Source organism: Seriola aureovittata, chromosome 16 (assembly GCF_021018895.1).
Source record: "Seriola aureovittata isolate HTS-2021-v1 ecotype China chromosome 16, ASM2101889v1, whole genome shotgun sequence".
Lineage (NCBI taxonomy): Eukaryota > Metazoa > Chordata > Actinopteri > Carangiformes > Carangidae > Seriola > Seriola aureovittata.
In genome coordinates, this window is record NC_079379.1 from 17,193,911 (window position 1) to 17,216,379 (window position 22,469).

At 42.1% G+C, this 22,469-nt stretch overlaps 1 protein-coding gene across 1 annotated transcript; it reads left to right on the forward strand.

Moving 5' to 3' along the window:
* The first annotated feature begins 355 nt into the window (after positions 1–355).
* Positions 356–19,192, forward strand: igf2bp3 (insulin-like growth factor 2 mRNA binding protein 3). The gene is made up of 15 exons (XM_056398643.1): positions 356–979; positions 1,954–2,014; positions 7,986–8,034; positions 11,670–11,721; positions 12,007–12,070; positions 12,942–13,220; positions 13,358–13,492; positions 14,015–14,137; positions 14,336–14,471; positions 15,697–15,828; positions 17,106–17,225; positions 17,366–17,440; positions 17,677–17,808; positions 18,008–18,121; positions 18,552–19,192. Exons 1-15 carry the CDS (start codon positions 805–807, stop codon positions 18,651–18,653), a joined length of 1,749 nt encoding a protein of 582 aa, XP_056254618.1. The 5' UTR covers positions 356–804; the 3' UTR covers positions 18,654–19,192.
* Positions 19,193–22,469: the final 3,277 nt, after the last annotated feature.

A 22,469-nucleotide genomic window follows, 5' to 3' on the forward strand; every position in this document is an offset into this window, starting at 1 on the left:
GTGTCATCAGTACAGCGCACTTAGCACAGCCGTGCGCACAAGCCCCCGCAATATCAGCGTCTCCCTGCTATGGGCGTGCGTGAGCGCACTGCCGTTTTACTATTCCTCAACCGACCAATGAGGATCGAGGGTTTGCAGAGAAAGGCACACGAATGTGATTCTAGTAAAGATACACTGGGTTCTCACGGAATCCCTTTACGCACATAGCTCGCCAGGTTTTTTCCCAACACCAATCCACTCTTCCCCTCCTTTTTTCTCCACTCCCCTCTGCTGTCCCCACCCCAGATTCCCGTGCAATTTTCCCCAATCCCAAACACTTAATTGAGCAATTGGGATTCCTCACGTGTGGGCTGATTTGTAGTTTGAACACGTGGCTCATTCAAAAAAGCCGGAATAGCAGAGGATTTTTTTCTCCCCCTTCTTCTTCTTCTTATTCTAGGCTCTAGACTTAGAGGCGGGCGCCAGCCTTACCGTGTGTGACATTCTCTGTCTCTTTGCCAAGGGGTTTGGAGGAAGACACAAAGTAGTTTCTCCTCCTTTTCACCCAGCCCGCCATCGTTTGGAGACACGAGATTAATAATTGAGCATTTATTTATTGCGCGATAGAGACAGAGGGGCGAGGGAGCGCAAACGCACTGTGAGGCTGCCAGTTTAAATCTATCTGTGGCTTGAACGACCGGGAAGCACGCCACAGCCACTCCGTAGTAGTAAAGGCGATTTAGGCTACTCCAAACACTGCACATCCGTGAGAGCAAATAACTATCTCTCCCTCAGCGTAAAGATTGTCCGTTTTCGGCGCAGAACATGAATAAGCTATACATTGGCAACGTGAGCGCAGAAGCGAGCGAGGAGGACTTCGAAACTATCTTTGAGCAGTGGAAGATTCCGCACAGTGGTCCATTTCTTGTCAAAACTGGCTATGCGTTTGTGGATTGCCCGGACGAGAAGGCTGCAATGAAGGCCATCGATGTTCTTTCAGGTGAGAATTTTTGGGCTAAAAAGTGGTATTTTGAAAGACGCACGAACTGCTGCAATTGTGTGAAGATTGCCTTTACTTCAGGGCCCTTATGAGAAATGCATGTATAGTCCTGTAGGGTGGGGGTGTACCCAAGCATTTCTTTCTCTCACAGAACCTTTACTTGGCCTTTTGACACTGTGGGCTCAGGGAAATAGCTGCCCAGGGTTTGAGTGAAATTCTGCACTTGTAATTTCACTGAGTGTAGCTTGATAAAATGGTCGAGTAAACACAATCATGAGGATGAGAATACCAAGGCTTTCAGGTTATGTGCCGTTTAGGGCAGTGGGGCGCATAGGCAGCGGGCTGTGGACGCCGTGAAGAGAGCCTTATTGTGGGCTCTATCACCCAGTCCTCTTTGGCACGGATAGGAGCACGGGCCGTAGTGGGTTGCTGCTTTTACCAGTTTCAATTTGAACTTGCACTCTTATCCCAGTTTCAAAGTATAGGCCTTCTCCAGTGGCCACAACTCGCTACATTGTGAAGCCATTTCGCCCATGCTGACACACCAGGTGGTTTAATTGTTGGTCAAATGTAGGCCAACTAACTGAGCCCCACGACCATTTACTTTTGTATATTCTTCACTTCGTCTCATGGGTTAGTTATTAAATTAGACTTACGCCTGTTCACACACACAGGGCACGTAACAATTTAGCTACACTCTCATAATTTTACGTATTGAGCTAATGTGTGGCTCATTTTGTGTCCTCGTGCTATTAGTGGCTCGCACAATCAGCATTTTGTGTTGCTAATATCACACTATGCTGAAAATATCCAGGACGCTGCCATGTCTACATAATGCATGTTTAGATTTTAGCACACTCCCTAAAATGAGGAGTAAACACTAACCCTAAATACATTTCCTAGAGCAAGAAAGGAGGCCTGCCTGAGAGGTCAAAGGACTCGAGAAATTAAAATAGTTGCATTTTGTTTTCTAGGTAAAGTTGAACTTCATGGGAAACTTCTCGAAGTGGAGCACTCGGTCCCTAAACGTCAAAGGTAGGTCGAGTTTTATTATACAGTGCTGGGTTCAACTCGTGGGAGCTCCAGTTTTTTTTTCTCTTTACTGTAGCCATTTTCTACAAGAAGCCTTTTATTTGTTTTTGTTTTTTCAAGGTGTAGCCTGGTGCTGGAAATGTGCATGTATGTTGCTGTTGAGCATTGTTAATTCAGTGGTATAAGTATTTTCATTTTGGTTAAATGAAGGTGTCTTTTTTTCTGAATGTTCTGGGGGTCAAATGAAAGGGGCGTATGGTGGTGTACTCCCTCCTCTCGCCATGACTGTGGGGTGCTCCTAAAACCTTCGTGCATTTGGGTTTAACTAGCGCATGCCTGTATTTTGTCGCTCGCCCATCCCTCAGTATTTTTTTATATATGTTCAGCACTTGATATTATTTCAGCTCCAACCTCAGGGCGATTAGAAAAGCCTGAGTGTGTTGGCTGAAATGTGTGCAGAGTGAGTGCAGGCTGCATTTGAGGCGTACAGGCCTTGTGGAGTCGTCCATTTGAGAAGGATCTGCCCGTCATTCTCCCTGCCTGCCCTGCGCTTCCGCCCTCCTCTGCACATTGTGCTGCTGTTGCATGAGATGGACTCCCAAACGCGAGTGGAATGGGAGGTTTGGGGCCCAAGTCACGGAAAACCTTAGTTTCAGAGTTAGACCCCCGTAGCCACACTGGGCAGTTGTGTTTCAGTTCATGATTTCCATAAAGTGTACTGTAAATGTTTTTTGAGGAGTCTACGCAATGTGTGTTGAGGACGTAAAATACTGGGGCTTTTTGGCATTGTGTGCGGATTTTTAGGTGGTGACGCAGTTTGGTCATAATTAATTTTGTGCTTGAATTAAATGGCCCTTGCTTGCTAATTGGTGTATTTATTTCTAAAAGATATTACACGTAACGTGCACAGTTTGATTTCGTGAAAGTTTGATTTATTTTATGCAAAGTAAGGAGCCACGTTTGAAATCAGAAAGTCGATGTGAAACGTGCCTTTTGACCTATATATGTACGTGACTGAAAATAATTTACAAAGTGTTTAGATACGAAAAACGGAGCACGTAGGGGATTTTTGACATCTTCTAGAATTGTATTTTCCACCTGGACGACACAGATGCGCTCCCCTGGCAGCTGGTAGGCTGTTGGTCTAAAGTGTAGCTTAGGGGGGGTGAGGCGGGGGGGTGAGAGAAAAAATAAACCAGGTGAGCTACGTGGGAATTTTGCGTGAAATCTGGAGACCTTCCTCCAAAATTTTCCTGATCACGAAAAAAAAACTGGTGACGTTGCTCTGTCTCTCTGCAGTCTGCTGTGTTGGCTATGGCAGCAACAGAGTCGAGTTTCAGCCACACTTCAAAAAAGTACAAAACGTGCCCTCCCTTTACAACATGGAACATGGCAGTAGTCAATAGGAACAGTATTCTGAGTATATGCTACACATACACACTTGTACACTGGGGCCCCTCTTTGCATTCCAGCCTGCAAATATCAGCTGGGGGCTTGGCCAATCACCATGGCTTAACCTTTGAACCCCTCAGGAAGGGGAAGTGCTACAGCAGACAGGGATCAAGGTGGGGTGGCTGCAGTTTGGGGGTTCATAAAGATAGGACTGCGTAGGGTGACGGGCTCCGGAGTGTGGTGTTTCACATTGGCCAAATTCCATCTCGTAATTAGATTTTGATCTACATTCCTCTGAATTTGTCATGGTTGTGGCGAAAAAGGCCACTAAAATTAGCACCGCTGCAGCCCCTAAACATCTGCTGCTTTCAGCAATGACTCCTGAAAATATTCTGTGAGCATTAACAACATAACACAACAAAATTCACTTAATTGAAAACATCTCGTCCATAGATGCATAGTATTCCCCTTTTTAAAGTTATTAAACCTTTTTAATCATCTTATGGACATTTACATTTTACTTTGCTTGACTCCTGAAAACGTTTTGTGCTTGGCTTTTTTTTTTTTTTTTTATTGTTTTTTTTTTTTTTTATAAATCTGGAATTTAAAGAAGACGCCCACACGTTCTTGACAATATCTTGTGCTCTTATTTATTTTCTGTTCTATGAAAGCATGTAAATTGTTCAGTAGGATATCAAGCATTTATCTGAATCTTAAAGGTGTTTCTACATTTGACTTAAAACAGCCATATTTTCCACAATTGGCATAATGATTTAAAAATAGCAATTATATTTTAACCTGTGACCTAGCTTTTTTTAACAAAAGTATATTGACTTTCTTGTTGGAGCAAGTGGGCCATGTAAAATGTATTTTTGCCAACAGTTACTATTGAGCATTCCTCCCTTTTTTTTGTTTGTTTTTAATTTCACTCCAGATATTTAATTCAGTCCTCCATAAAAGGCCAACTGAGTTGCAGCAATGTCGTCATTGTGTGCTGAACTCATATTATGCCCCCATGTTGGATAAATTCAACAAAATAAAAATGTTGCTTGCTCATCCCCATATGAATGTATCCGCTTTGTCACGTGTACAGGAAGAAAGAAAATGGCATGGCTATATGAGGGGTGGCCTCAAGTGTGTGTGAGTGTGTGTGTGTGTGTGTGTGTGTCAGCGTGTGTGTGAGCGTGTGTGTGTGTGTGAGAGAGGGTGAGGAAGACGTTAAACATGCTTTGTTCAAAGGTGCACAACTTTGATTATTTCCAGCATATATAGCGCTGTATTTGTGCTCACTGAGTGGTGTAAAGTTTCAGCTCTTTAGCCCTGTTCTTTTTTTTTTTTCTTTTCTTTTTCTAAATGGCAGCTTTTTTTTTTTTTTTTTTTTTTTTTTTCCCCAAACCAATCACTATAAAAACATCTATAAATTGAGACAATAGTGTAGATCGTATCAGTGTTGTTTGTAGAAATGGCTCCTGGCTCTTATTGCAAGAATTCTGGGTCATGGGGTCACTGTGGGGCCCCACCTGCAAAAATGGGGATTTGGGACGGAGACTTGGGGTGCCAGAGAATTATGAATGTGGCCCCTTGTTTTACCCAGACTGCAGGCAAAGGTTCCTTAACTCTGCCTCCTACTAGGCTCAAATCAGAATCACATTGTATTTGTGCTTCCTCTTAAATATACGTACATTTATTTTGTGTGTGGTGGGGGAGGTGAAGACACGTGTAATAGTCTTTACAGAAGTTGAGTCATTTCTAACTGTTGATATTCAACTCACTGGAATTCTCTGAGGGAATTCCAAACCAATCTATCCAAACGCAAGTGTTGAATGTAGCTTATTGGGTGCACAGTGTGCGTATAAGGCCTGTGAGAGGGTAGCGGAAACCAGGCTGTGTGGAGTTCAGTCATTCAGAACCTCTGCATACTGAATAGTCAATGGCTGTGGATGGGCGATGAGCACAGATCACGTGTGTACCACACCGTCTGTGGCTGTGTTGACGTAGAGTGCTTCAGTATGGGTGGACGACTAAGAAATTGAGATGAATACAGGTGTGGTGCAGTGTCATGGTGCTTGACTTGTGAATCCTCTTGTGGTCTTTATGGGTGCATGTGCACGCTTGCATACGTGTCTATTCACCCACTTGTGTGCACAGTGTCCACGGTGCAGGCCCGTAGGTCTCAGCTGGGTGGCGAAGGACGGGGGTTAACATGTAGAATGTTGGTCCATTTCAAAAGTAAATAAGGAGCCAGGCCTCCTCTTGGCCATCACATGACGAGCCAACCCCAGTCACTCCTGGCCCTCCCCTCCTTCCCTCCCCCTCCCACTTTTAACCCCGCTCTACATGTTCCTGTCAGTGGACTTGTCCGTGTCCATGGCAACAGGGCCCCACCCCCACAGGGCAGAGAGGGCCCTTGTTACCCTTGCCTGAAACAGGGCTAGTCCCCCCCACCCCCCAACCCACCCCCAAACACCACACCCCACTCACACACACCTCCTCCCCCTCCTCAATTCAAAGGCTGGGACCAGGGAATGTATACCTCCCCCACCCCACCCTATACCCTGGCTGACTTCTTCTGTGTGCTGTGTGGAGCTATAGGTTAATCCGACTGGAAGTGCTTGGTGCATTTGCACATTTCGCATGGCGTTCCCACCGCAATGCAGAGCATACAGAATGTGCGGCGGGAGAGAGAGAGAGAGAGAGAGGGGGCCGGATCAGCCAGGAATGGCACATTGGGCCGGAAACGGCTGGAATTCCTCTTGGAAGTTATTTGGGAATTTTCTTTACAATTTGTCCATTTAGAATTAAGTAGTTCCCTAATGTCTCAAATTAAATATGTTGTTGAACTTCTGTTGGCCGGATTATGGCCGTAGTGGCTAGGATGAGGAATTTCTACTACTGCGGCCCTTGTTGCACATGTGCAGTACGTTTTGCTACCTTGATAAGCTTGTGTGTAATTCTTTAATTAAATTGTTACATATCCTGTTGAATTTGAGTTCATAGTGTAAAGTGAGTTTATAAATGCTGCATGTTAAGTGTTTTCAGATTTCAAAACAACAATTGTACAGCAGTTTGTACAAGTAGATGAGCTGCATTTAAACGTCATTTAACAGCTCATTGAAGCTTGAGCAAAAGAACGAGGTGTGTAATGTAACTCTTTACCTTAAAGTTTTTACACAAGATGGAAAATTGTGTCTACACTCAATACAACTGCACAATTATCTGCATATGTATCAGGTATGCGTGAAAGAGCGTAAGGCTGGTGTGGAAATAGGATGGGGTCAGGGTTTGTATTTCCACATTGTGTGTGTGTGTGTTTTCTCATGCTTCAGCTCCCAGCCATATGTACATTGTGATCCTTTAGGTTTGTGTGTGTCAATAGGCAGTGGACTTTGGAGTGGGGCTGCACTTTTTTCACTTTGATTTTTTTTTTTTTTTTTTCTCTTTTGTAAATGCAACATCCACATGCAGATGGACACTTGTGAAACTCTGACTCATTGATCCACAAGTTCCATTGTCTGCATGACCTCCACACATAGCCACTGTATTCACGCTGCTATACACAAAATGCCACAAAAAATTGGGAACCTTCATTCTAAAAGGATGAAAATGGGGAATTTCTGTCCTGGTTGTTTCTTGTGACAGCACACACAGCAGCACCATTGTAGCTGCTAGTCTCCTCTTGCATCTGCTGTGTGCACACTCTATGAACAAGCACACAATTTTAAATCTTCCTCTTTTAGTGTGAAGCGGTTAATGGAGATTCCCTTTAGTTTCTGTTTGGCACTGCCACCAACCTCCCACCCCTCCCTCCTTTTTTGATAACAACAGCTGGATGCTCCTGGATAAGTGTCTATTTTGGTTGAAAAGAGTGGGCTTGAGCCTAGCAGTGGCTGAAACCTCATGATGCAATGCTACAGGGCACATGCTTGACTCAAAGTGTGTCGACAAGACATTAGGATAGGATATCTTCGTCTTTTCAATCCTTTTTTCCCCCTCTGCTTTTTCCTTGATGCGTCTTCCTACTCCTCTCTCCAGCTTCACCGTCCTGTTTCTCCTCCCTATCTCGTCCTTCGCACTCTGTGACACAATTGGTGATTTGGGAGAAAGGCTGTGGTACGTTTTTAGTTTAATTTTAATTTCGAACACCCTCAACTCAATTTAGGCCCCCCCTCCCAGTGGTGATTCCAAATCGCCCCTCTGCCCCCTTTTTTTTATTTATTTATTTTCTCCCTCACTTCCTCCCACGTTTTTACCCAGGTTGTTTCAATGCACCTGCTGCCTGCTGAGTTGGGAATGGAATTAAAGCAGAAGACGTATCTGCAGCTTCTCCACCCTAGTTTGTCTCTTTACATGGCGGAGGGAATGAGGACCTGCGTGTTTTTTTTAATTTTATTTATTTTTTTTTTTATTACAATACCTTTTTACTGTAATTTGTATCATTGTGCCCTTGGTGTTTTCTGCTGCTAACTGTCTGTCTTCCCTTTTCTTTCCAATCTCTCTTCCCATCTATCTTCATCAATTTCTTTCTTTCTCTTCCTCCTCCTTTATCCATCCCCCACCCTTTCTTCCCTTGTTCTCTCTCCAGGAGCTGTAAGCTGCAGATCAGGAACATCCCGCCTCATATGCAGTGGGAGGTGAGTGCTAACAGGCTGCTAACTGCTTCCAGGGCGGGGCACCATGGGGCAGCCCAACTGGGCTCTCATTTAGTGGCCTCTGGAGTCACCTGGCCCCCCTTTGGGTTACAGTTGAGGATGCGCTTGATGATTTGTTTGAAGATGGTTGTGGTTCAGACCAGTGGGTAGTTATGCAGTTGGTAGAAATTATTGGCAATATCACTGGGACTTTAACAACAATAACAACAAAGATCTGCAAGGTTGAGTTTTGACAGTTTATCTACACAGGAGCTTGGGAATGACAAGAGAGGATGGTGATGTTTTACTAAACAAAGGTGCGGGAAAATGTAAAAGGATTGTGTTGGGTGTCTTGATGATTCATCTGGCTCACACTTAGGAGGAAACAAGATGATTGTGGCATTAATTCTACATATATTGGTTACTTATGTTTTTAAAGCATTTTGAAAAAGCTGATTTTTTTTATTTGACTTGGTTCTTTAGACTCTTTTGACTTGATCGTCCTTCAACACTATTGACGTGCAAGTTTGAAAGCTTTTTCACACAAAGAACCCCTGTGTGGAAATTAGGTAAAAATAAACCAAGGGTATTGTCTGAGGGGTTGTGAAACATTCATGTGACAAGGAGTTTCACCCGGTCAGCCCAATTGTTTAAGTCCTTATATGGTTCATGGGAAATCTCCATTTTAGTTTTATTATTTTTAGAAAGTCAATTTATTTATTTAGTACTTTGTGTGTTGTAGTTTTCTTGACGTTTCATGTGAACAGTGAGTCTGGAAATTATATCATTTGAATTTATTGAAGATTCACTTGTATCAGTGTGTGTTTGACATTTAGAGGGTGGACAAAATTAAAATCTGCACTCCTACAATTTAATGCATTCCATTGTGTTGCCCCTGCAATAAATACACTTTTAAAGGTTATGATATCAGGGTTTCTAAATTTAAGGACATAGCTGGACATAGGTGTTGGGGAACACATAAGGCGTTAATTTGTAACTAAATGGCGCTTTATAAAATTACAACAAGCCATAAATGCCACCACAAATTCCCTCTTAAATTATCATAGCTACATGAAAACTCTCGACAACATCAAAGTAATACAACAGTGTAAACTCGATGCAAGTGCAAACTGTTTCGGGGTTATTGTGCTGAATCAGATGAAATTGTACATGTGTTGTTTTTACGTCTATTATGTTCATATACAAACAACTTGGAGAGAGGTCCCACATACAGGGGAAAAAAAATAGAAAATAATCAAAAATGTATGACTTGCTGTTAAACCCCTCCAAAATGACAGTTGAACACACGACTGTTCCAACACAGGTAACTTTTAAACTGCATTAATAATTTGACTTGATCTTGGATTAAGCCTGGAAGTGATCGTTGATATTTTAGGCAAAAAAAAAACACCCACAAATTTTCTGACCAAAATCTTCAGAAAACCATGTTTGAATTGATTATGTAAAACTGTCCTCTGTTGCATAAGTAGTAGCTCACTGGATGTTCTTGTAGCAGGTATCTACAGTGACTTTAAACAGACTTGAAGCGGTAAAAATGACGCTCAAGGTCAGTGTTAAGTCTCAAATGCAGTCTACTTGTTTCATGTCCCTTCAAGGGTTAACAGGCAAAAAGCTGTCATGTAAAAATGAACAATATCAATAGAAATGGTGAACTGTAACATGGTCAGATTTCAAGGCCATTGCCTGATTAGTGAAAAACGAATGTCAGTGTTGAGCAACAGTCGTGTGTGTGTGTGTGTCTGTGCGTTGCATATCTTTCTTTCTCTGCATGTGATAAGCGTTTAATTTAAAACTCCTTGGTATTCACTGACTACATACTAATCTGCTCGGCATACATACAATTTTTCTGGACTAAAATTTGTCAGACAACTTGGGAAAAGGGTGAAATTACACTGAAGCTGTTTTTTTTTCTCTTTTCTTTTTTTAAATCACATGTGTCAGACTTAAGATCCCACTGTTAACTTGCATGTGGAATCTCATGTGTCAGTAACACATCTTTACGTGATTTAAAAAAAAAAAAAATTTTCTCCCTCTGCAGAGGTTTAGCAGTGATAGCGTGTGCTTGTGGTGGTGTTCAGTTTAATTTTCTGCTCCATAAAGACTATGGAAGCCTAATGAGAATTTTCCTAGTGAACTGCACCATTGTTCAGTATTATTCTAAACTGTAAGTTTAATACATGTCTTTAGATTTCAGCCTCACTGTGATCAAATGGCTACAGACAGGCTCAGTGTTTTGTAATGGTGGGCTCGCTTTGCCTACGCATGTCCCTCAACTGCAGCTCTAGATCCACCCATGTTCCTAGTATGTAGTGAGCGAGCTGTTTGCTTTCTCAAAAGGTGACATGGAGGTTTCTCTCCCTCGGAGGGGGAGGGGTTAGAAGAATGGAGGAACGGAACAGAGTGGGATCTTTAGATGCAAAGGCCTTGTATGTATCTTATCAGGTAGATAAGACAATGGGTCATGGTGTGTGTGTTTTTGTGTGTGTGTGTGTGTATAGCCTTACAGCGAAAAAAGTGGCGAGAGTAGTGGCGTGTTCACAAGCTGTAGTGGGTGGGTGGGCCTGGACTGTTTCCCCTTCCTTCCATGTGCGCCGATTCACAGAATGTGTAGCATGAACTCGTACCCCTCCCCCAGCCACTGCTTCCTGCTGGAATGTACCCCACCCTTTCCTGAATGGCCTGGATTCCCATTGGCTGGGCTCAGCAGATGGACAGGCAGAGCAGCCAGCCAGCAGCCAGCAACTCTTGGCTTCAGGGAACTCATATCTGTGCTGGAGCAGCCAATGATGGGGAGTGGAGATGGCAGGGAGGCGGGAGGTTGCTTGGTTGGTGGGTTGGTGGAGTGGGGGGGCAGGGACGCAGTCTTGTTGGCTAGAAAGTGGGGTTGAGCTCTTGGGGGTGTGGCCTTGGGTTCGACTGAGCATGGTCGGAGGTCTTAGCTTAGCTTAGAACCCTCGCTCCCCCTCTCGCCCACATTTGATCACATCTATGAATTAAAATCCTTTGGTCTCCAGGTTTGGGCAAGTGGCCAGCTTGGTGTGGCAGTCTTTTGGATGCATTTTATATCTTTTGCCGTTTCTTTTTTATGTGTATGATTTCAACATTCAGGGATTTTTTTTTTTTTTTTAAGTAGTTGATAATTTTTGGCAATGTATAAAAAAACAAGTCCAACAAGAAAAAGCAAGCATAGCTTTATGGTTTTTATTTTTTTTTATTTTGCTTTTTTTAAATGGTCAATTTATTATTTTTTTATTTTGTTTTTTTTTTAAATCACGTACACTGTTAGATGGATTAGCTTGCTGCTTGTAAATCTAACTTTTTGAATAGGAATGGTTGTTTACATGTGTACTTTTAAATAAAGACTGTAAAATGTTATAAAGCTTTCTCAGAACCATGCCCAGTGCCCTAAGGGGAGAGTCATAATTTGAGGTAGACAAGCTTTTACAAGAGGGCAGCAAATTTATCCACGTAACTCAGCATTGAACTCTGGGGTTCAGAATTAATGGAGTGTGTCCTGGCAGCAAGCTGGGCTGGTTCCCATAGATGAGCTCCTGCTCACTAACAGGTTCTGGTCAAAGTCTTTGAGTAATCATGGCTTTTCTCTCTTTTTCTCTTAGGTGTTGGATAGTATGCTTGCTCAGTATGGTGCAGTAGAGAGCTGTGAACAAGGTAAATACAGACTTGTTTAAGCTTTGCGTTGCTAGACTGCTTAAAGTGCAATTCCACCACTTCGCCTCAACACACACCTTTTATTGGTGTCAGAATTTTTGTACCATGTTTTCTTTCAATTGTACCTTGTTTTATTTGGTTTATAAAAAATACATAAATGTATCATTGTAAAATTTCTTAACAAGTTAATTTGTAATTTTTGTATGTAAAAGGTAACCATGGTGGTAAATTATGTTACTGTTTTTGAATGGCTGTGAATTGACTCTGCTCTGTGTGCTCCCACAGTTAACACTGACACAGAGACTGCAGTAGTCAATGTTCGATATGCAGCCAAGGACCAGGCCAGGCTGTGAGTATATATATACACACACACACACACACACACACACACACACACACACACACACACACACACACACACACACACACAGAGTGAGTGTATTCGCATCACTGACCTCCAACTCATCTGTCTTGATGTCTATGACATGGATCTGCTGAAGTTTTTCACCTTACCCAGAATTCTCTACTGGAAATTGCATCAACTTCCTCTGTCTACTGTCCATCCAGTGCACCTGATTTCCTCCTTCCAAAAACCAGTCCAGTTTAATTTGACATGCAATGATGATGGGGAGGAGGAGGGGTGTGTGTGTGTTTGTTGGAGAGGGAGGGGGTTAAATTAGCCATCTGGTGCCCCCTGGTGTACATGAGTCATACTACAATGTTTCTCTCCGCACGAGTGGTTGCAGAAGTCTCCAGGCATAATTGTTTCACTACAGATCTAAATCCTTGAGGCTAACAAGGCAGACTTGTGTTAAAGTGTGAGTGCTGTCTGGAGGTTAGAGTGAATTTCTTTTAGCTCCAGAAAAGTGATTATTGGTTGCTGCCCCGCAGTTTGTTGGACTTGAAAGGAGCTCTCGCCTTCTCGCCGTTGCTCATGCCCATTACCTGAGAAACTGCTTCACTTTGGCCTGGGGCCTTGGGATTTTGTTTTAATGTCCCCATCACTTGGATTCTGCCATTGATAAGGAGATGGGGAAAGAAATCAAACCTAAAGCTTTATGTTGATGGCGTGAACAGAATTGTTTGGCAGCTAAACCAGTCAGAACCCCCCCATGTCCAATGACTGCTGTCTGAAAGCCTTCCTGTGTTGGCAAATTATACTCCATTCACTGGGAATCAAGAGTTTTATGCAGAGACTGACATCCCTTTATGCTCCCCAGGGCGATGGAGAAGCTGAATGGATCTATGATGGAGAACTATGCCTTGAAAGTGTCCTATATCCCAGATGAGACGGCTGCAGCAGAGGGTCCTTCAGCAGGGGGCAGGAGAGGCTTTAATGCACGTGGACCCCCTCGTTCCAGCTCTCCAGGTCTGGGCGCCCGGCCCAAAGTGCAGTCAGACATCCCTCTGCGCATGCTGGTTCCAACGCAGTTTGTAGGTGCAATTATCGGCAAGGAGGGCGCCACTATCCGCAACATCACCAAACAGACCCACTCAAAGTACGTACACAGAGGTCAGGAATTATACTGAGCATTGCAAGTGAGTTATGCCCTCTCCTTTGCTTGTACTGTTCATCTCCAGCATTAAAGACTTTTTTTTTTTTTTTTTTTCTCTAACCATCTTTCCAATATTCCAGGATTGACATCCATAGGAAAGAAAATGCAGGAGCAGCAGAGAAGCCCATTACAATTCACTCCACCCCTGAAGGTTGTTCGAACGCTTGCAGAACCATCATGGAAATCATGCAGAAGGAAGCCCTTGACACAAAGTTGTAAGTTTTTATTTATTTTTTTTTAATTTATTTTTATATAAACTAAAACAAGAGCAGCAGGATATGTCCCTTAGTCAAATTTGGTTCTTACAATTTTTTTTTTTGTACCACCTATAAACTTGTGAAAGAACAGAGGTATAGTCATTGTTAAACAAACCTTTGACCTAATCAGATTTCAAGTGATGTAATGGTGGTGTTTAAAATTCTTAAGTCATAGTTTCACTTGTTACAATCCAGTCAAAAATAATGGTAATATATGCATGTTGTGATGCACAACTGTGTCTATGTATAATTGGCAGAAGTTTGTGGTTGGGAGATAAATGCAAATGACTTATTAGTCAGGCCTGTTTATACATTTAAACATATTTTGACCAAGAAAGAAAATTTACTTTGACAGTTTGTACACAGAATATAAAAAATGCTGATAATTCAGAACATGTTGGCAAATGGACATATTGCTTTTTGAGGTTTAATCTGAATGTGAAGGAACATTTAACTTGACATCCTTTGTTTTTTTTGCAGTACTGAGGAGATCCCACTGAAGATTCTTGCACACAACAACTTTGTAGGAAGATTAATTGGGAAGGAAGGACGCAACCTCAAAAAAATCGAGCAGGACACAGGGACCAAAATCACAATCTCACCGTAAGAGCGTTTGACAGACTCTGATTTTACTGACGGCTCTTTCAGTGAATACTATTTGTAGTCCTTGCAGCCCATTCATAAAAGTGCCACTTAGCACACCATGCATTTTTAATGTTGTTGTGTATGCTGTGGTGTCACAATTTAAACTCACAATTGTTCCCATGCCAAACCCTCCCCTCCCTCCATTGCTTCGCCCAGTCTCCAGGACCTGACCTTGTACAACCCAGAGCGGACCATCACAGTGAAGGGCGCCATCGAGGCGTGCTCGAGAGCTGAAGAGGAGGTGATGAAGAAGATCAGGGAATCGTATGAGAGCGACATGGCTGCTATGAACGTAAGCCTTTTCAGTGCTTATTCAACATGGAAAAAGATGATTCCTTCAAATGGGAAGTGTGAATTAATTATATTCTAATGGTCTCTTCTAGTGGAAAGTTTCCATTGACTTAATTGCTTTAAAAGAAACATCTGCGACAGGTTTATTGTAAGTTTACATAAAAACATGAAACTAAATAACTGAAAGCTATTTTTAGGGAGGAAATCAGATAATGGTGTTTACATACACATAAACCTGCTGCCATAGCAGCACTTCCAAATCCTGAATTGTTGTCATATAAATACGCACACTTTAAAACAAAAACAAAAAAACTCCAACAATGGTTCTCCATCAGGATTATCAGGATCTTTTTTTTTTTTTTTTTTTTCCCTAGAAAACTCGGGTATTGGGGACTAAAAACCCAGAATATTCAGATTACTTAAACTCAATGTGATTGACTACAGTTCTCTCTCAGAATTTGACATTGAGCTAAAGCTGCTATGAACTCTTGATGTCAGAACTGTCTCTAGAAAATAAAGCTTATTACACAGTGTGCATGTTGTTTTACGAGGTGGACATAATAAATTCACAATTTTAAGATTTTATACAGAAAATGTACTAGAAAAAGATACATCAAGAGTCTGGGTGGATAGGCTCACAATTTGATAATTTGCCCGTCTGGGCTCACAAATATCCCAAGTAAAGTCCAACTGTTGTTCTGAGTTGGAGTGATTGTATCCTTTAGTTCTGTCCACAGTTAACACTTGGGTATCAAGTTTATCTAACAGCTATCTTCTGGGGGGATTTTACCACACCTGGATGTTCAAAATGCCCACTACATCAATAAAGTTAGTTACCAGAAGAGCTTATCTCAGCATGTTCAATAAACCAGCTCATTGACAATAGTTTACTTTGTTTCCCAGCCTCCTCCTCCTCCGTAGGTGGTATTACATGCTGTCCCTGAAAACTTCAGGCTAAGGATGTAGGAAAAGCAATGATGGAGTATGACTTCTCTCTAATTTAAAACGTATTAGTGTGATGTCTCTTCAAGCACTTTCAGACGGTACCTGTACTGTATGTAATCAGAAGCTACATAATCATACTGCATATTGCACAGCTGTGAACGCTTTGTAAAATAGTTTGGATTGGCTTATAATGGTATTAAAGGATTTGTGGTGTTGATGAACAAGTGTGTGCAACTTGAGATTCATATCGTGTTAATAAAAATGTCCTCCTTTCTCTCCAGCTCCAGTCCAACCTGATTCCAGGCTTGAATCTAAATGCTTTGGGTTTGTTTCCCAGTGGAGCACCAGGCATGGGCCCTTCCATGTCCAGTGTCCCACCTCCTGGAGCCCACGGTGGTTGCTCGTCATTTGGAGTAAGTGGAAAGTCTCCATGTCGCATACTGTACAGTGGCTTGCCCCATACATTATCATTAAAAACCAATGATTGGCTGTGTTTTCTTATCTTAAACTCACTGTACTTCAACTCTTGGGTCAGTTTGTTAACAGTATTTAGTCTTAAGCAACTCAGTGCCATGTTTCTTTTTTCCTTTAGTGCAGTCCATATGGGGTTGAGGGGCAATTTTGGGCTTCTATGCCGTCGGCGAGCAGCCAGCCCCTTGCTGTAAGTCACCCGTCCCAAAGTGCTTTGCACGGCTTGTGGCTGCTCGCTGCAGGATTGGGGGTCAGGGTCTGCTACATCCAAGTTCTAATCCAGCTGCTCATTGATCTTTGACCTTTAGACAGCCCTATTCTATGTGCAGTTAGTCTGGTGGATGAGGAGGCACAAGTCGTGGAGGGCAACAGAAGCTTGGCTAGTAGTCATATTTTATATCAGCTTCACCAGATGCTTGACAGTCTTATTCCTGCCAAATATGAAGCATTTGCTGTTGTTTGGTGAGGTGCATGTTTTTTCAAACGACGGGTAAAACATCCTCGGCACCAAAAGCCCTGCTCCAGAATTTGGAAGCAGCCAAAACAAGTTGTTGGCGTGCCCTGAGCTGACACATTGACTGGAATATTGGGCTCCATCCAAAATCAACAGTGCTACTTGTTGTTCCTCTTTGACGATGCAGCCACCTCCCTTTCCAGAGCTCAAGTCAATCACACACCCTGCTAAAACAAGTGATGTGCTGCAGCAGTTTGCAACAAGGCCTCTGTAAATAATCGTCTGTATTAGGACACTTTTCCATTATTGAGTAGACTGGCAAAAGCATGAGCTCCATATCAAGATGCCACCGTCAGTCTGACTGTCTTTCAGATGGAATTAGTAAAATGATGCATGTGGAAAATTCAGATTGTATATTTTGAAAAGTGGCCATTTAATAAATATTTTAAATAATTAGCTAACACTGTTTGACGTGAGCTTTTTTTTTTTTTTTTTTTTTTTTTTTTTTTTTAGCAGAAATTAGTAAATACTTTGAGAACTCCAATTGGATGTGATGGTGTCATCTGTGTTTTATAGTATTGCAGGACTGATTTGCCATTTCTGACCGACTGGTAATGTAGATTGCATGAGCTCCCACGTAGCTGAAAGAACTGATACAGTCACTGTTTATGCATTGGTGGCTACCGTTGAGCAAGTGGTCTGCAGTTTAGTGTCTGTGCGATCCTTTCCTGGTCACACAAGTTCTAAAGTGTTTATACCCAGCAGGGACACCCGGAGTCGGAGACGGTTCACCTGTTCATCCCTGCACTTGCTGTGGGAGCCATCATCGGAAAACAGGGTCAACACATCAAACAGCTGTCACACTTTGCTGGAGCCTCAATCAAGGTGAGTGACGGACAGGCGGTGAAGTTGTGCATCTTAATGATAACATGTCGACGCCGGCTGTCTTCCTGTTGTCACTTGACTGATAGGCATTGGAAGTGAAGGTTGCTGTTTTTTAATGCCGGCTGTCTGCCTTTCTTCAGATTGCCCCTGCAGAAGGAATGGATGCCAAACAGAGGATGGTCATCATCGTTGGACCGCCAGAGGCTCAGTTTAAGGTGCTGTACCTTCACAGCTGTGAAATGCATAAAACACTGTTGGCAGAAATAAAATTAAAAAAAAAAAAATGCAGCCCATATAGTTAAATTTGATGGTAGCAGCTGTTGGTTAGGTCTGTTAGTGGCTCTTTTACAGCCAGAATTAAGTTTTTCTAAGGCTTTTTTTTTTTTTTTTTCTGGAAAAATTGTCATAGGTACAGCATGACTAATCTGTACTCCAACCTGTCTGGCTGCAGGCTCAGTGTCGCATCTTTGGCAAGTTGAAGGAAGAGAATTTCTTTGGACCTAAGGAAGAGGTGAAGCTGGAGGCTCACATCAAGGTTCCCTCCTTTGCTGCTGGACGAGTCATCGGGAAGGGCGGAAAAACTGTAAACAAGATACTGATCCATTTAATCACTACAATAATTGAACAATCCCAAGCCAGAATTTTTCTCTTCTAAAGCTACCTTGGCACTTACATGAAGTTTGTTTCAAATGGAAACAATTTTAGCTTTAAGTGTCGGTGGTATTCTCCATTCTTCTTCACTCTTAACCGTTTGCTCTTTGATCTCTCTGTTGTGGCTGCAGGTGAACGAGCTGCAGAACCTGACATGTGCAGAAGTGGTGGTGCCCAGGGACCAGACGCCGGACGAGAATGACCAGGTCATAGTCAAGATTAGTGGACACTTCTTTGCATGCCAGGTGGGTCTTTACAAAGAAAACATACAGTACATTGACCTCAGAAAGGCAAAAGCCCTGATCTGATTTCCCAGACGCACATGATCCCTTTTTTTAATTGAATTAAGGTAATTACTGTAAGATATTTTTTGAATAAACACAGAACTAAGTGTTTCACTGTAGTTATCAACCGTTCATTAGCCATTTTTCAGTGAGCATATACGGTTATGCAAACTGAGTAATATCCAAAATGAAGTGATTTTATGAAAATCCATCCTAATTAGATATTGAGTTTGAGTTTAATTCAAAGAGGTTTTGCATATGGCGACACTACATGCAGAGAAGAGCATGGACTGACCATAATGCATCACTTGAGGTTGTCACAGGATCCCTGACGGACTCCTAATTAGATGACGTTGTGCTGTGATCTGAGCGTTTTCTCCATGTCATCTAGCTGGCCCAGAGGAAGATTCAGGAGATCCTGGCCCAGGTGAGGAGGCAGCAGCAACCCAAGCCCACATCTGGAGCCCAACCTTCACTGCCCCGCAGGAAGTAAAGGTCCAGCGGACCTGGAGGAATGGTGACTGAATCTGCCAGAAGACTCGACAGATGGATAGATGCAGCAGAGTCCAGGGGGAGAAGAAGACAAGGGGTTGTCAAGCTCATCTCAGGGGTCAAAGGTTATCACCAACCGAACATCCACCCCTCCTTGTCTTACTTGAAGAACTTTCAAGTGTGGCTAATAAGAGACGCTACGCCTCTTAACCTCCACCCTCCTCACCTCTCTGCATCTCTGTGAGAATGTACTTCTGAGGGCTCCCAACAATGTCACCTGCCCTCACATGTACGCACCCCTCGACCGCTCTCCTCCTCCCCCCACGGGTGTGTTTAAAAAGAAAAAAAACATTTCCCCCCCTCCTTTTTTTTTTATTTTTTATTTTTTATTTTATTTTTTATATTTTTATTTTCTTTTTCTTTTTTTTTTTTTCTTTTAAGCACTAGAAACACAAAGAAGAAATAAGGATCCCCCTCCTATCACCTCCTTGGTGTGGTACTTCAAACCTGACAAGATGTTTTGGTTGACTTCAGATTTAGTTTTTTTTTTTTTTTTTTTTTGTTTTTTTTTTTTTTTGTTTTTTGATTTCCCTATTTTCTTTTTTTTTTTTCTTTTTTTTGGTAGCGTTTAATTGGTTGATGAAGCTTTCTCATGAGTTTTCTGTGGAAAGGAAAAGGCATTGCTATCAAGGTCCAGGTCGGACCAACAGAGAGGTTTATTTGGGGGGAGGGTTGGCTCAGATCGGGTGGGCCATGTTTAGGGGAAAGATTCTTGTTTCAGGACAGGACCCCTGAAAGGGTGGATTATATTGGGCGTCCTGCCCCTGTAATGATAGTGGCATTTTATAAATTCGGATGCATTTTATAGATAGACCTATATACATAGATGAATATATATTTAGAGGTGAGGGCAGCGCCACGACTGACACTTAGGGAAACGGTGCCGAACTGCTGCTGCCCAGGAAAACCAATTTAATATGCATTTTACTTAACTACCTCAGGATCTAGTACCTCAGAAGAGAAAAAAATGATTATATATATATGAAAAATGTTCCTTTCTTTTTTATTTTGCTTTTGTGGTATTTTGTATACTTTATAAAGCTGATAGTCTTTGAACATTTTTATTTTTTTAAGAAAATTTAAAATTTGGTCAGCTGCCAACTGACCTTGCTTTCAACTCTGGTGCTTTAGGTGGCATTGTACATGTGTATGTGTGACTTAAGATGACCCTGTACATAAAGTCTATTTGTACATAGCAGCGCTGGAGCAAGAGTTGGCGCCCCCTCAGCTGGCGGCTGACAGGAGTATCGAGAGAAAATCGCCTCAGTTTTTCCCCTGAGGGTCCACCATCTTCTGAAAAAAGTACAAAACAACTAAGACATGCAAATAATGCCAACCGTACATAATTACAGCAATGCCATTTAGTTTTGGGATTGACATCGTTATGGGTAATGGTACTTTAATTTGTCAAAAAAAAAAAATTTCCTTTTCGCCTTCCTATGAGGGCTGTGGTCAGGACTCTACAACGTGGACTGTAACGGTCCTCTCTGTAGCTGCCCGAGAGTCAGCAGAACGTCTGTTTATTGTCTGTTCTGTTCCCAGGCCATCTGCCACCTTCTTGACGATAATGTCTTAGCAAGGTCCAAGCCCGACTAGGTTTATTTTCATAGAGCAAGCTTTGTCAGTTCGGAGTGGCCCTTGTAGCCAGGCCATCAAGGCAATGTTAACGTCGTTCACTGCATGGTGAGGGTAGGGGGAGTCACACTGATAGACGCAATTATTATTATTTTTTCTTTTTTCTTTTGCGCTTTAGGAAAATAAATGATTTAAACAAAAATGACATTTCTCTGTAACCCACAAATGTAACTTGATGTTTCAATTTGTTGTTCATACAGGGGAAAAAAAAAAGCCAGAAAAGGCAAACAAAATACTGAATGATCCCTGACTGGGGGTAAGAGTAGAGGAAAAGAATCCAAAACTTAAATATAATACAATTTATTTCATTTCTCTTCATGCCGAATGTAAATATGTTGATTGTGGTAAAAGTGCTTGAGTGTATCCATGCTTCCACAGTAGAACGCCGTCTACCTCAGCTGAGGGGGTGGGGGGTTGTTGTGGCACTAGGCACCCCACCCTACCCCCACTGAGCGCCAGCGCGCACTGATACCTCAGTCCCCGCGAACACTTCTTTTGACATGGGCGCGCCATCCTAACACCGCGCTTAACTGAGGGGCACAAGTGATACTTAAAATTATCCCCGACACCTCCCAATTCCCTGCTTCCTTCCTGCCAAACCACCCTCCCCACCCCCTCCCTCTCCCTTCCTCCGCAGTTTGTTTTGATCTACCTCTTTAGACACATATTTGAAGTAGAGGCATTCTTCTATTTGTTAGAATTTAGCCCCCACCCCTCCCTCCCCCTCTTTACGCCTCCCCATGCTTCCCTAGATATGAATGAGAACTTAAACTAAAATCATGTACTCTTTAGAATTGAGAGAATAATTGAAAGTGATCAAAAAATATTTTCTTTTTGCCAGTGTTTATATATACTCTTTTTGGCTTAATTGAAATCCTCAAATGATGGTTATTTCTTTCTGCTTTCTATTTTTGGTGGTGTGGCTTACATGTATTTGAACTTTTGCTTGGGTTTTTTGTGAAAAAGGTCAAATCACGTGTTTGATTTTTGCATTCAATAGTTAAAACGAGAAAATACAGTTTATTAAAAAAAAAAAAAGGGCCTGCCTTTTGTTTCTGATTTGTAAGACTTCAAAATAGATACAAGTCCTGTCTTTTTTTCCCTTTTGTCTTTCACAGTTGCTACACTCACTCGCTGATTTGGTAGCTATTTTCTTCTGTTAGAATTTCTTGGCTGTGTAACGTGGAACATCCTCTTGGTATGGGACAGATTTGAGGGACTGGGTCTCGGAGTTTTTTTGGAAAAGTGATCTAACTTCAGCATGATATTCCCTCCTCCCCCCCCTCTGCAACCATGCTTGTGCCCCTTCACCTCCCCTCTCACACACAGCTCCACTTGTCAAATGCCTCTGAATAATAAAAAAAAAAAAAAAAAAAAAAAAAACCTGCGTTGTTTATCATTCCCCCCCCATGTCTTTTCCAAAAGTATGCTAGTGTTTGTCTTTATCAGTTTGGTTTCGATGCTGTTCTCGTTGCAACCTTATCAACGTTATTTCTACACTTGAACTGGCAATATAACTTTATATAGAGCTTTATATTGTGGGCCACGGCGTCGGATATAGTAAGAACTATTGGTATGTCTGTTCTATAAAGGTAGATTGCTTAATGGCACAAAACTGGAAGATGGTGCTGCTGCTGTTCTTGTGGTAGGAACAAGTTTGGTTTAGGTAGACCTTCCACAATGTGAGCTGAAACTTACCTGCTGAAGATTCCTTCTTCTGTTGTGAAGGTTTTGTTTTGCTCAAGAAGGAGGGGAACTTCCATGTTTATTCCTGGTAGTTACAGCTGAGCGACGGACAAGTAGCAACATCCCTTTGAGTGGGTGTAGAATTATTGGGAAGTTTATTTTGAGAAATGGTTCAGTGGTTCTTGTTAAAACTTGCTGAAAATTTTATATTGGCTGTGTGTTTTATAGTCAGAGTTGTATCCAACACTCAATCCTACATTCTAATTGTATGCAACATACTACATATTGTCTTTTTACGGTATACTTTCTTTACAGTTACTATAGGGCAGTGGCTCTCAAACTTTTTCAAAGACCCCTAAACTGACAAATGAGACTACGGACCCCTATCTGATAAGATTTTTGCTTTTAGATGTTTTATTACAGAAAGTGTTTGAAA